Here is a 14,859-nt window from a genome sequence, read left to right as displayed (position 1 = left end):
GATTAGAATTCTATGACATTGAGTAATAAGTTCTGCGACATTTTTATTGAGTTAGGCTTGTTTACACCAACTTCAGTCAGAGCCAGCTTGCACGCTAGTTAAATTGGGAAGCAGTTAGTCTGTACTTAAACTTCAGTAATTTTAAGTTTATCCATTATCTTTGATTTAAGCCAAAATAATTATAATTGCAAGGAAAGCTAGTGTTGACAGTTTCGCAGTTTAAAACATCACCAGCCTCTTACATCTGAGATGTTTATTTCTGAAAGATGTAATGCAGTCACGAATAACCTTTCTTGCCAAGTTTCTGTCATTTGTGAGCCAAAATTCTGATGCACAGAATGCAATAAGCCTTGTGGACTAATAAGAAAAAACTAATAAAAGAACCTCATGTAGAAGTGTGCCATATTTGTTCTACTCTGTTTTTGTTTTACTTGTAAAAAGCTTCGTGCATTTGTATATAACTCAAATTAGAATTACTATACCTTTAATATTTGATTTTTATCTAAAGAGGGATATAAAGATTATGATTTTTTATTACTTAATATATGATTGATTACCTTTACTTAAAGTTATTTCTTGTTCTTGAGTGCATCTGAGAATTAATTTCTCTGCTCTTCTTAATCCTTTTATTATTAATGGTCCAATTCTTCATACTTGAGAATACCAACTGTTGTTACATTATCTAAAAATATAATCTAAATCAGAAATAATTTAGAGTAGTCATTATTAATGCTTATAAGAGTATCTAATACAAAGTTCTTAATAAAGGCAAAATAATTGATAATTCAATTCTCAGAATTGAAGTTTTATCATTTGTAAGAAGCAGGTTAATTTCTGGTGGATTTTTCATTTCTCAATCACCTGAATCATCTATATATCTATATATGAATATAATCACAGTTTGTAGGTAAAACTAAATTCTGGCAGGAAAAGGACCTTCCCACTGCATGTGGGAATTTCAAATCTCTGTCTATGGTAAATTAAATCTGCATAATTCGTTGTCAATTCTTGTATTTGTACAAATGGTTGTCACAAATGATTTTAGTAATTGAAGTGAAATTTGAATCCAAGTCAAAATGATTGTGAGTCACACTATAACTTACTGATATCCAATTTCAGAGAATTTTAATACCCTAGTAACATAGATAAAAGCACAGCTGCACATAGTTCCAGCTGAGGAATGGTAACTGCCTTGATTGGTATGAATTGTCAGTTTGTTGCATGAAAGATTTGTCATGATTTTATTGCAATGCTATGTACTGAACATGGATTACTACCCAATAAATTCTTTCAGTCAGTGTCCAGTCATTGAACGAAACAGAATAGTTAATATTAGTAGAATTAATGTTTTTGATGGTAGAGATAAATTCCAGCTATTTGCAAGCTTTCTTACATTAAATTATCCAATCCAATAAATTTTTAGCATCCACTGCTTCTGCAGGAAGATTATTGCCCCTTGTAATTACTGGACCAATAAGTTCAAGAGAGTTAAAAATTCTGATATTTGAGAGTACTGTGTGTTTAGTGAAAGCACATTCTCTTTGTGTACATATATGATAAAAAAAAAACAGTATGTTCGAGGTTTCCAAAGCATTTCTAATGCCTTGAAAAAATTTGTTTCACTTGAATTGTGAAATGTATGTTTTTCAGACCCAGTTAAAGTATCACTCAAGAGTTTCACGTTAGCATCCCTTTGCATAGTTTCATACCACAGTGCTCAAGTAAATTGATCAACTATAATTTAATTCCTTGGCTATGGAGAATCTGAAGGTCCAGTGAGAATACCATCTGAGTAGAAATCACTACAAATGACTAATGTTGTTAAAGGAAAGTTCTCTCCATTATCAGCAAGTTGAGGGCCTCACTTGAGCTAAGTTGAGCTAAGTAAGAAGGCCTTACTGTACCATAGGCAATTGTATGAAACTTAAATATTTTGAAAGGATCACTGACACTATCTTTCCGCAAGATTTAAGATCTGTTTGACTGTGATTTATTAGAATCTCTTGAAATATTTTCTTCAGATCTGCAACAAATTGGTATTTATGTTTTTGAAATTTACAAATGACAGAAAATAGATCTTCTTGAACCCTGCTTCCATTTAAAAACATGTCCTTTAAAGAATTTCCTGATGAAGTTATTGTAGAAGCATCAAATACAACTCTGAGCTTGGTGGTGCTCTTCTTTGGGCCTTAAAACCCTAAAGAAGAGTGAAAATTAGTTCCTCTGCAATTAATGTAGCTATTTGAGTAAATTTGTAAAAATTAGGATCAGCTAGAATGATGTTTTATGAAATGCATAATCATGAAATATCTGCCTGAGCAGCTGGTATTAAATCAATGTAAGATAAAAAAAAAAAAAAAAAAAGTCTGCAGACGCAGAAAACATTTCTGCAGCATTCAAAATAAATGCCATTGGTTTTTTTTTTTTTTTTTTTTTTTTTTTTTTTACTAATTAGTTTGTGTGCTAAACTCAAAATTGAAACAGTTATCTTTTTGTGTTTCAAACCAAGGTTGTTATTAGTGAAATATATAGAGATTGCTGATAGCTTTAATCAGATATCCATTTATATTTGTTTGCCTTAATCGAATATCCATTTATATATATTTTACGTATATCAAAGCAGTGTCCAGAATCACATTTAATTTTAGCAAGGAGAAACAGATTGTGAAATAGCATTAGCATGTGCATCATTAGTTGGTTATTTATGATTACTGTCTCCTGAATTTTGAGTTTTGGTTTGGTTGCTTCAATATCAGAGGTATCATTTTGCCTTGAAATAAAATTTTCTGTTTTGTGCAAGAGGTAGTTATGAGATTTTAATTTACAGAATCTGCATGCATATTTTGATTTGCAGGTAATTAACTGATGCAGTTCAGACAAAGTACAGTCAAAAGTCGTTAATCCGGACTTCAGCAATTCCGGATTATTGATTTTTTCGGATTATAGATCATCAGTTTAAATCTGGTAAGATGGCATGCAGAAATTATAAAATTAAAAATATGAAACCGTAATTTATGAAATAAAGAACAATTATGATCTAAAGGGTATCAAAATTTACAAAAAAAGCTTAATATTTATTTGTTTACTTTATTAAACATTTCTTTCAATGTAAGTTGTTTAAGTTGCTTCATTTTATATGATAATACTTTCTCTTTAATTCTATAAACAGACATAATTTCTTGTTCAGTTACAAAGTTCCGCTGTTTAAGTCCTATAATTGCTGTGTCGAGAATACCGACTAATTTGTCAATCGAAATTTTTTCGTTTTCAATAACCTCTGTGTCACTTTCTTCACTATCAGAAGCGAATTATAATGACGAGGAATTTGATTTAAATCATATCAAAGACGGAGTACATCGAGATGAAATACTACATTTAGTAAGGAATTATAAGCCAAATAAAATAAAAACATCTGCCCTGAAGATAAGGATAGTGCTGACAGATCAACTTCCAATTCATTGCGAGCCGCTGCGTCCCCCCCCCACACACACACAGAGAGAGCAGCGTGAAATTGATAGACAGATTTCGGAATGGTTAGAGAAACAAAGGATATGCCTTTATCCATATTTTGCAGCAACTCTACTTTTTGTTTAATGGACTTCGAAACATACTTTCACTTTGTAGATCCTTTACATATTAGTAAATATATATCGGAAATTCTATTTGACATAATCGAAATTTCAAGCTTACTTTTATAAAATTGCTCTAACAGTCTGCAAAAAATAATAAGCCGGATCCAATTTGAAGATTAAGGAACAATGCAATCTGCAACATTAACTGAATTAGATAATTTTAGGTTAGCTTATACCGTCCATTATACATTAAACGCGCATGCGTAAACGTATTATGTGCATGCACACACGCATATTTGCAGCCGTAAAGGTCTTAAGCGCATGTGTAAATGCCTATGCGCATGCGTCAACGCGACACATCCGCAGAAAGTTTGTAGCTTTGAGGTCCGGATCACAGATCATTCCAGATTATGGGTGTCCGAATTAACGACTTTTGACTGTATATGCCTTTTAAAAACTCAAATCTTTGGATAGGGTTCATTTAAAAAAAGAATCCTACTTATTCAAAAGATGAGATGATTTTTTTCACAATTACGTAATACTCTCTTTGAATTTAGAATGAAAATTTTCACCTTGTTTACCAAATGTGGAGGTTTCCTTTTTTACATTTACTACATTTTTTTTTTTTTTTTTTTTTTACAAATTTTCAAGAATTTGGATATATTTCTAAGAAATAAAATAAATTTATTCTAGTGCTGCAAATTTGAAGATGTTAAGATTTCCTATTCCTTCCAAGTTACCTTATCCTGGTTTTTGCAAAACAATGTGTATTAACAAATTTTCATTAAAATTACTCATTTTGGTGTTCGTAGCCTTTAAAGCTCTAACATGTTTTAGAACACAATCCATAAGCATTCTTAGCTTTTCAGCCCATCAAGTGTAATATCTTTTAAACATAGTACAGAATTTATGTGACTGTTTACAAATTAATATTTTATTTTCATATCAATTTTTAAGAGCAGTAAATAAAGAATCTACTTATAGAATTTGTTTAGCATTTCCAGTAAGAAATAGTCACAAATAAAACTTGTTTTGGGTATCAAAATAACAGTTCATTAGAGGTAATTATACTGTTGAATTAAGTTTTAAAATTATTCCAATTTTCATAACTTCTGTCTATTTTAGATAAAGCTATTTCTTTAAGATATAACTTCTGATTACCTTCAAAATGTACAGTCTGAACATGAGTACATTTTCACGATCTGCAAATTTATCATCTTTTAATACTCTTAATTTTATCTAATTCTTGAATTTCTTCAGAACTAAATTTTGGAAGTTTCGTTAATTGAACCTTTAAATCCTGTTTTGATATCTATTTAAAGCGGTTGTATCCATTTTTTTATTTATCCATTATGGAAAATTTGTGGTCAAGTCATGAGAGTAATTTATGGTACAATAAATTACTCACATTGACTTGACCTCAAATTTTTCATTCACTACAAACAAAATTTGAAAATTTATAACAATTAAACAGGTTATTTAATTGTTATTAATAACCTATTTAATTAAATTATTTATTTTAATTAAATAATTTAATTTAAATTTATTTATTAATTAAATAACTATTTAATTTAATTAAATAATTTATTTAATTGTTATAAAGCTTCCAGCATTTACTCAGTTGCATTGCAAAGAGAAGAGTTTTTGGTGAAATTAGGCAGCAACAGAAATATTTGATTGAAAATTTCTTCATTGTGTGTTTTGGGTGGAATCAATGACTTCATCTTCTTATCCATTTTGAAAACTGAAAAATCACAGAACAAACTACACTGTCATTAGTGCAATACTAACTGAAAATGAGTGACATCATCTTAAATATGTCCTTGATTGGTGGTTGTTAATTCTTTCTTCAGTTTAAAAAAGAGTGTTACCATCATGATTGAAATTATAAGAGATGTTCAGTAGTGAATTACATGTGAAAGATTTATAACAATGAGCAGACATCATTCCTGAACAGGAATATTCACGAATAATGTGATAGTTAGTGACAGGGAGTAGAAAAATAGCACCATACGTACTGTGTCCTTAAAAGACTTATTTTGATGGGAAGGAATATCAGGGTAAATGTTGAATGAAACTTGTGCAATGTATTAGTGAAAAAGGTAATTTTAAAACCAAGAAACATTAATGAAAATCTTGGCATATTATTTTGCCTTACTTTTGGCTAGAATCACTGATAACTGATATATGCATGAAGAACATATATAATTGAGATATTATTGTAGGTTTGGAAACTAATTTTTATGCACAAGACATTTTTATTATTTGGACTTTGTTATCCTTCTGAACTGTGTTATTTTAAGTATTTAAAATGCAGTAATCCACTAATAAATAAATAAAAAAAAATTATTTAGTTTATTTGCAACTAGAAAAATATCACCATAAATTAAAAAAAGTGATTTTATGTTGAAATGAAATCATTCTTAAAAGCTGTTCAAATATGTAAAGCTTGTAGTAATCATTATTTATAGTATAATTCTTTAATAAGCTGTAGTAACCATTATTTATAGTATAATTCTTTAATAAGCTGTAGTAACTATTATTTATAGTATATTTCTTTAATAAGCAGTAGTAACCATTATTTAAAGCATAATTCTTTAATCTAGGCTTTGGAAGTCGTGAAGAAACTACAAGATATTATGCCAATTGCTCGTTCACAAATGAAACTACGAGTAGTAATACCTGGAGGCAAAGCATATAGGAACAAACTGAAAGAATTAGCAGCATCGGTTGAATCGCAGAATACTGATGGCGGGAATTTACAAATGGTTAGTTTTGTGCCACATAGTTTGATTTTGCTAGCATATAAAAATACATAACTTTAGATTGCCATACAAATATACAATTTGTAGATGAAATCTGCTTCCTGTAAAATATTCTTTTCTGTAAAGCCTGCTGTTGCTATGTAATATAAGAAAATTTTCTGTAAAGCACGTTCTTGAGAAAGAGGCAAGGCCGTTCCTAACGGAGGTGCAGCGCGTAAAATTACACGGGCGGCCTGACTCTTGTGATAACACGAATAAATATTTTAAATTTATTGTAAGTACTTGTCATATGTAAGTACTTAGTAAGTATGAAATAAAAATTTATTAATCATTCAGTATTTTTTTTTTAATTTGGGGGCGGCAATCTTAAGAAAGTATGCTGCCAGCCAATGGCCTAGGAATGTCCCTGCAAGCAGGTAGTCTGTGTGTCTTTTTCACAGTTAAAATAACCAACCACTTAATTGAATTTAATTAGTGTTTGAATAGCATTTTCGTTCCATGTTGCGGTAAAATGCCTCCAAGAAAAAGAAAATATGTAAATACAGTAAACCTTATCACATGATCATCTCTGAAAGCCATAGAACATAAATGAATGTGTATCGAACATTAGCTACCTAAGGCAGAATAATGACCAGAATTATTTAGAACTGCAAGTGGTTATTCGGAGATGTTTGAATATAGTGAGCAGAACTTTAGGGGGTGATAGAAAGCAGCTGCATGAGCAATATTCGTCATAGAATGTATGGTAAGAACACAAACGGCGAGCCGCTATGTGGCACTGGAAATGTATAAAAGGGTCGGTCCTCGTACTCAGCAGTATTTTCTGCTGTGGATTGCCAAGAAGATGGCTGGTTATATGAACCACAAAATGGCCGATATACACTTCTTGTATGGTGCAATGGATGGGAATGCAAGTAAGGCACAGAAACTTTACCGGGATCGGTTTCCGATGAGACGCACTCCAAATTGAAAAATTCGACATTTGCATCAGCAGCTGCGTGAAACGGGATCTTTTGTCCTAGCCAAGTAAGACACAGGATGTTGAAAAGAATGTCAGTATGCCACAATTTGAAGAAGGCATTCTGCGTAGGGTAAAAGATAACCAAGATGTAGAACACAAGGGGTTCCACTGCCCCAAATTATGGTTTGCCATGTGTTACAGGAGGAAGGAATGCACCTATTTTGTATGCCGAAGGTTCAAGTAATGTCACCAGTGAACTATCAGCCACGTGTTAATTTCACACATTGATACCTCCATCAAAATGCAAAGCATCTGGATTTTGGTGCACATGTTCTGTATACAGACAAGTGCACTCATTCGTTCCAGCTGTAGTTCTCCATGAGTGTTTGGGCAGGGACCCTACATGACCATTTGGTTGGTCCAAATCTCCTGCCACACCATCTGGACAGCGAATCATATACATTCCTACGAGAGGTGTTGCTGGAATTGCTGCGTCCAATTCCTACTTCCATCAGGTTGAGAATGTGGTTCCAGTGCGATGGTGCACCTGCACACTTCAGCTTAGATGTGCAGAATACTTTAAAGTTCCCAGGGTGGTAGATTGGTTGAGGTGGTCCCATAGGTTGGCCACTAATATTACTGATCTCGTATTTGGACTTTTTCCTGTGGAACCATATGAAAAGAGTAATCTACAAGTGCCCTGTTGAAACCGATATAGATCTAGTCGCCAGGATCCCCATTGTTGCCGGCGATATTTGGAAATTGCCTGGTGTCTTCGCAAATGTGCATCAATCCCTATCCCACAACTGGGTCTTTTGAGCAATTTTTATAAACATGTTCTATTTAAAAAAATGCTTTCTGAAGTATCTTCTCTCATTCTTGTATTAATTCTTTAAATCTCACCGCTTGTGCATCCCGACCATACATTCTTTGACAAATTCTGCTTCTGCCTTCCATCACCCCCTTAAATTTTGCCTACTTGTTCAGATTAACCCTGCATGTATTACAGCAACAATTTGTTGCTGTGTCTATTAAATCCTTAAATAATAAGAAATGAAGACAAGTTCTTCATCAGAACTATATTTGTAGGAAATCTGAATGATTAACATTTCCCTTCAAAAGTTAAGAAACAAGAAATCTTTTGCTTAACATATCCTTGGGGAAGAGAGGTAAGGAATATTGATATAGGTCATATACACGAGGGTAAATCAAAAATTATCTACACTTTTGTCATAACTTTTCTTACATTGCATATTTTGTCTTCTCACATATTTTATTGTTATACTGTTGTAATGCTATGAAAGATTGATCTTAATTCCTCCCCTGCTTTTTTTTTTTTTTTTTTTTTTTCTTCTTTCTGTTGCAGATATATTATGGCTGCTCCATTAGAAGTTTGCACCAAAGAGGAACAATGAGCTGTGATCTGATTCCTCTAGTTGGAGGATGTCAAAGGGTCAGAGACATTCATCACAGGCTATCATCGCAATATGGGAAAAGTGTACTATCATGTAAAACTGTGTTTTGACAAAGCATTAACAGACCTTAACACGAGTGAACTTGTGTTCTGCAGTAAGCTTTCTTAGTAACCACCATGCACAGACTTTATGAAAACTGAGCTCGTTGTGGATGATTTGATGGGCAGAGCCATGACTTATGTTCAAAGCAGATGCTACCTCATTGATAGTGATTTGCCTATTCATGTCTGAACTTTTAACACCCTCCGACTAGAGAAATCGGATCACTGATCGTTGTTTCTCTTTGGCACAAACTTCTAGTAGAGCAGCTATGATATATCTGCATCAGAAGGAAGAAAAATGAAAGAATTAAGATCAAACTTTCACAACATTACCGCAACAGTATAACAATAAAATATGCGAGGATAGAAGACAAAGTGCGCAGTGTAAGAAAAGTTATGACAAACATGTAGGTAACTTATGACTTGCCTACATATATAATCTGCAAGAAAACACCATATTTTCTAATTTATATAACGAACATAAATTTTAACACATTAGTCTTATATTATTATTAGTCATTCATATGCTTTTTTGTCCCTAAGTACTCTCTGTTCAGAAGCTCTGCCATTGTATATCCTTTGTCTTCATCCATGACCGAAGGAATAACCTCATTTTCCTACAAATAGCAGAATGCAGTTTTTTGGCAACATTTTTCCTTTGAAGTACCATACAGAAACAGATAGGGCAGGCTGTTTACACCAGATTCTTAGTTTCATTTCTAAAGTTGAATTGATCAACATGAAGTTTTGTAGATGTTTACTTTAAAGCGCAAATGAAGATTTCATTGCACTTAAATAACTAAGTTACTATTATTAAAAAAATATTTCAGTTACAAAAGCACAGAGCTGTGCTTGCTTTGGTATTAAATTGAGTTCTACTTAGCTTCTACCTCTATAAAATGCATATATATATTTTCTATACTGACATTTAAGTTCTTGATTATGTCATTAAGAAATGAAAATCATATGTACTTCAGCCATTGTTCTAGTTTAAGGTTATGGAGAAGAGAAAGCATTTTTCTGAGAGAGTCCCACACAATTGAGGTCTGACAACCGATTTGGCTAGTCCATCTGTTTCATATTTTCAGAAGCCAATGTACGTAGTAATTTATAGAAAGGTTATAAGAATGGTTATGAATAAATCTTTTCTGTTTCAGTACATATGTAGTATAATTTACAAGGAAGGTCTAGTATTTTGAACTATATTTTTTGAAAAAACGTGTATATGAATCTGCTCACCTAAACATCACAGTAATAAAAATGTTAGCTGCTAATATTTGTATGTAAGGAGATAAAGGTATATGATATTTGGCAATACAATACTATTTGATTTTTCAGAATTTCAAAATACTGTTTTCTGATTCTTAGGATAGTGCACCAGCAGCTGAGCAATAGATTCTTTAAATACTGGTAGTCAACCCAAGTTCAAATCCTGCTGCATAGTTTTTCCCATTTGTAATATAGATGCAAGCTCCTTATAAGTCCTCGGCGAAGGCTTCCAATTCAGATAGCTCTCAAGTTACTTTGCCTTAATTATTAACCTAACTTAACCCCTAGTTCCCTGAGTAGGTTTAGGTTATTTGGATAATGGCAAAGCATAGAGGGCTGTTTGTCTGCCAGGAGAGGGATGTGTTTGTTTGAGGATTTTTTTAAGATAAACTAGCTGGTAAAGTCCAAAATCACTATCCAAAATGGTTTAATATAGAGACCTTGGGACAACAGAAAAAAAAGATTCCTTACAAAGTCCATGAATGGAGACTATATTACTGAAAGAAAAAAAAAAAAAGTGTGCTGTAAAACCAAATTTTATCCTGACTACCAGAGATCCCTGCATGTCATTTTGAAATGCCAACTGGCTAGAGAATCATATCTTGATTAATAACAATATTGAAGTTGGCCACAACCACCCTTTTGGCCCTTGAATGTTTGTGTGTTGGTTTGAGAGGGAGGGCATTTTTCTACCTGACCTAAACAGTAAATTAATCCTCGAAACATATTTGTTTAGAACTCGATGTTGTTCACACTGGTTTTCTTGGCAAGGTCTTTAAAACCTCTGAATGCAGGATCCATGATACTTTTATCCTGAACATATGCGAGGAACGTTCGTATCGCATTGGCAGAAACTGGGATCACTTTTGCAGGAAGGAATGATTTTTTTTTTTTTATGCTATTCTGAATTTTATACCTGCACTCAGAGGGTTAATAGACAACAGTATGTGAAGTGTTAATAGCCAACTTCAACAGCATATGGGTGAAAGAATAACCAAAGATATCTTGATACATGCGAGTGTTGGGAATTTTATGAGTAAAGTACAGTGTAGATTTCTATCCAAATTATACTATTTTTATCTTTGTTTTATTTGGTTCATGGCATAATTAATGTTGTTGTAAAGTAAGGACTATATTAACCATAATTTCTTATGCCTCATATGTCACGATCTATCATAACATAACTGGTCCTTTGATAAAGCATATTTTTTTCCTAGTGATAGCAGATACTAATACAAAATATTATATTTCTCCATCATACTGTTTTCAGCAAGTATTAAAATTTATGAGTAACCCTTTATTAATTTCCTTCCTTTGAAGCTGATTTAGTTTATGGAGAAAACTAGAACTTTAATTTAGGAATTTTGTCTATTCCATTTTATTCAGAAAAAAGTTTTATACAAAATACATCTTTTAATAGAATTTATTTCTTTAGGTATTTTTGATTGATCCTGGAAATTTTAGGAAAGTTGATGAAATAGTTACAAATGAAACCAAAGGCAAAGGACAGCTAGAAGTAATCAGTTTAAAAGAAGTTCAAGAAGGAGATGAAGCTTTAGAGTGATAATACATTGAGAGTTTAATAGCTTTGTATGTTTTTCTATTATTAAAACATGTATATATGTATATTTTATGAATACTGCGAGAATTGCATGAAACCTGATTTTTCATGTTGTGTATTTTGCTTCTTGTCCATATATATTCTGGCATTTGTTATATGATTAAATTTTGCTATTTAAAACTAATAAATGGAGCTATTATAAGTGAATTATGGATACATGTATTAGTTCTTTTGAGTTCAGTGATTCTAGTTGTTGAGCAGGATTCATCTGCTACTGCTACAGTATTTAACTTTTTTATTTACATAATTTGCCTACAAAAGTAAAATTCAGTTTTATTATTTTTCATAGTAATTTATAGAAACTTTACAAGAATGGTTATGAATAATTTTTTTGAATTTCAGTACACATAATTTATAAAAGGTTTGCTAGTATGAACTGTAAATATTTTTGAAAAATGAACATATGAATCTGCTCATCTAAATATATACGGTAATAAAAACACTGGTTGCTAATATTTGTATACGAGAAAAAAAAAAGTATAAATTATAAGGATATTTGGTAATACAATACTAGTTGGTAATTTTCCAGAATTTCAAAGTATAGTTTTTCCTAGTTCCGTTGATAGGTATCTAGTAATGTTGACAGGCTAGCTGCGTGGACATTTTCCCCATGTGTAATTTAAATACGAGCTAGTTTTCCTTTAACTCCTTCACAAAGGTATCCCTTCCCATTTATATAGTGCTCAAGTTGCTGTGCTTTAACTGCCACGGAAAAAGGACAAGATTCACTCCCCAGTGCCACCGTTTTTTTACATAGGCATGCGTAGTTATGCAATATTAGGGAGAAAATAAGTGCAATTTTGCTGTCTAAAAACTGTTTAAAGAAAAAATGAAAATACAAAATTTAATGTTTAGAGAAAGTTGTTAATAAAAATTATCCAAAAAATGGAGTTTCTATCAATTTATTTTTAGACTGGTAAAGTGTAATATAATATCAGGTTTCTGTGTTATACCTTGCAAAATTGGCATACCTAAAAAACATGTATTTCTTCTGAATTGGTTAGATGTCATAGGCAAGTTTTTCATATCAAGTGATACCTAATGTTGAGCATCTTTCAGAGAATAGTCACAATCCTCTTCATCTGACATAATATATTCTGAGGTGTCCAATCCTGAAGATGACAGAAAATTATGGATTTCGCTTTCAGAAATATTTGTAAAAAAAAGCACATACTACTAACAATAAACGAAAAACAATAATAACAAATTACATTATACTGAAAGAGAAACACGTGCATCCATTACTTTTACCGTTTCAGAAACATTCTTTTCTCCAATTCTTCACCCTCTCTTCTCCGAAATAGTATCTCCTTTGCATACTCTGTCCAGGTCATCGTGGTGTTGCATTCCAAAGTTTTGCGAATAATTTTACTGGTAGCAGTGCAAAGCAAATAATAGTATTTCAGAAGGGTATGTGTGCTCGGGGCAGTTAAGGAGTTCATCATATTGGTAGTTTAATTCCAATTTTGATTATGGCAAAGCATTAGAATTATTTTACTTAAGGAGAGGGACATATTTATTTGTGGAGGATTTTTTATGGAAAAGCAGTCCGAAATCTGGACATCCAGATCTCAGGAATACCAGGACTTGAGGGGGGGGGGTATTGCAATACTGAGTCTGAGATGGACTCGTTGGGACTTCGGTGATTCCGGCTATTAGATCATTCATTAGTTTACATCTTGTAAGATGGCACGTAGAAATTATAAATTTAAAAAACATGAAATCGTGATTTATAAAATATTGAAGCATTTACGATATAAAAGGTATCAAAATTTACAAAAAAAAAAAAAAAAAAAAAAAGCTTACTATTTATTTACTCGATTAAACATTTCTTTAAATGTAAGTTGGTTAGGTTGCTTGTATGAAGTAAAAAAGGAAGTATTGTAATTGCGAAAATGTTCAGGCAGCATATTTCAAAGAAAATATTCATTTTGACCGCTGTCAAATGAAATTTAACGATGTTTTTGCATGTCATCTGTATGTAAGGACAGAATAAGACTCTTCCAAAAAAATTATAAAACTGCTTTAAAATGAATTCTGAAGAGAATTTTTCGTGGCATCTGTACATACGTATCTCGCATAACTAAAAAATGAATAGCCTCAGAACGTTGAAATTTCGCATATAGGACTGCTATAAGTAGATGTGCATCTCATATTTTGGTTGCAATCGACTGCACCAAACGTATATAAATATATTTATATATATCCACTTTGTTACTCGGCTCTGTGATATCAGTTTCTTTACTTTGTAAATTGAGTATTTTTTACTTTAAAAATGATTGAATTATGTTTTTCTTATTTTTCGGTTAAGGTTTTTTATCCCTTTAAATCTAAAGAGACTAAGCTTCGCAAAAACAAAGATACTACTACTTTTAGTACTGCAAATAAAATCACGCTTAATCCATCCTGGAATTTGAGAAAAAGAGTGTTTGATTTATTTTGTAATTTTTAATATAGATATTTTGAGTTTTTATGTATTTTTGCCTTGGGAAGTGAGAACTGAATTAATTGAATGAAAAATACTGAATCGTCTGTGAAAAGTTCTTTTGTTTGTATAATTTCTTTTATACATCATTCTAGATTTATAGTATTTGAATAGAACATGTGGCAACGATTAGCTAATTCTTCAAATGATATAAATTTTTTACATTCTGAGTCATAATATGAATGAAATATAACGCTATTAAGTGAACCTAGTGCCAGAGTCGCTATGGTAAACAAATATAGCGAATTTTAAAGCGTGCATTTATTCTATTGTGGTTTATGTGCTCTCTACAAACTAGATTTAATTCAATCAAATAAGTTTAAATGAAATGCATATAAATCCTGCAATTGCTCTATCAAAAATTCTGACGAACTTGTCAATCAAAATTTTTCAATTACCTCTCTCACTTTCTTCACTATCAGTAGCGATATTTTCTGGATCTAGAACCATACTACAAATTTCCCCATCCGTTAATTGACTGATGATTGGTACATCGTCATCGTGATGAAAAACCTCTGTTATATCATCTTCATTTATTACTACTTCTCCAGATTTCTTTACAAAATCCATTAATTGGAAAATTTCATGTTTGGTTTGTGATATCCAAAAACCTTCACATTTATGGCTATCGTATTCAGCAGCCTCACCATGAAATATCGTAGCTAGCTAT

General features: G+C 31.9%; 1 protein-coding gene across 1 annotated transcript in view; it reads left to right on the top strand.

Annotated features, from left to right (window-relative positions):
- Positions 1–11,851, top strand: part of Sbds (SBDS ribosome maturation factor) — a 41,024-nt gene extending 29,173 nt beyond the window's left edge. The window contains exons 4-5 of the mRNA XM_085815917.1: positions 6,179–6,340; positions 11,519–11,851. Of these exons, the coding sequence (XP_085672043.1) occupies positions 6,179–6,340; positions 11,519–11,647 (291 nt within the window). The 3' untranslated portion in view covers positions 11,648–11,851. The remainder of the gene's footprint in view (positions 1–6,178; positions 6,341–11,518) is intronic.
- The last annotated feature ends 3,008 nt before the right edge of the window (positions 11,852–14,859 follow it).

The sequence above is a fragment of the Stegodyphus dumicola genome, chromosome 4, assembly GCF_044657685.1.
Source record: "Stegodyphus dumicola isolate Sdum_Otavi_A_Nest chromosome 4, ASM4465768v1".
Classification (NCBI taxonomy): domain Eukaryota; kingdom Metazoa; phylum Arthropoda; class Arachnida; order Araneae; family Eresidae; genus Stegodyphus; species Stegodyphus dumicola.
The sequence above is the reverse complement of the archived record's forward strand: the minus strand, read 5'-3'. Positions and strand labels throughout refer to the sequence as shown.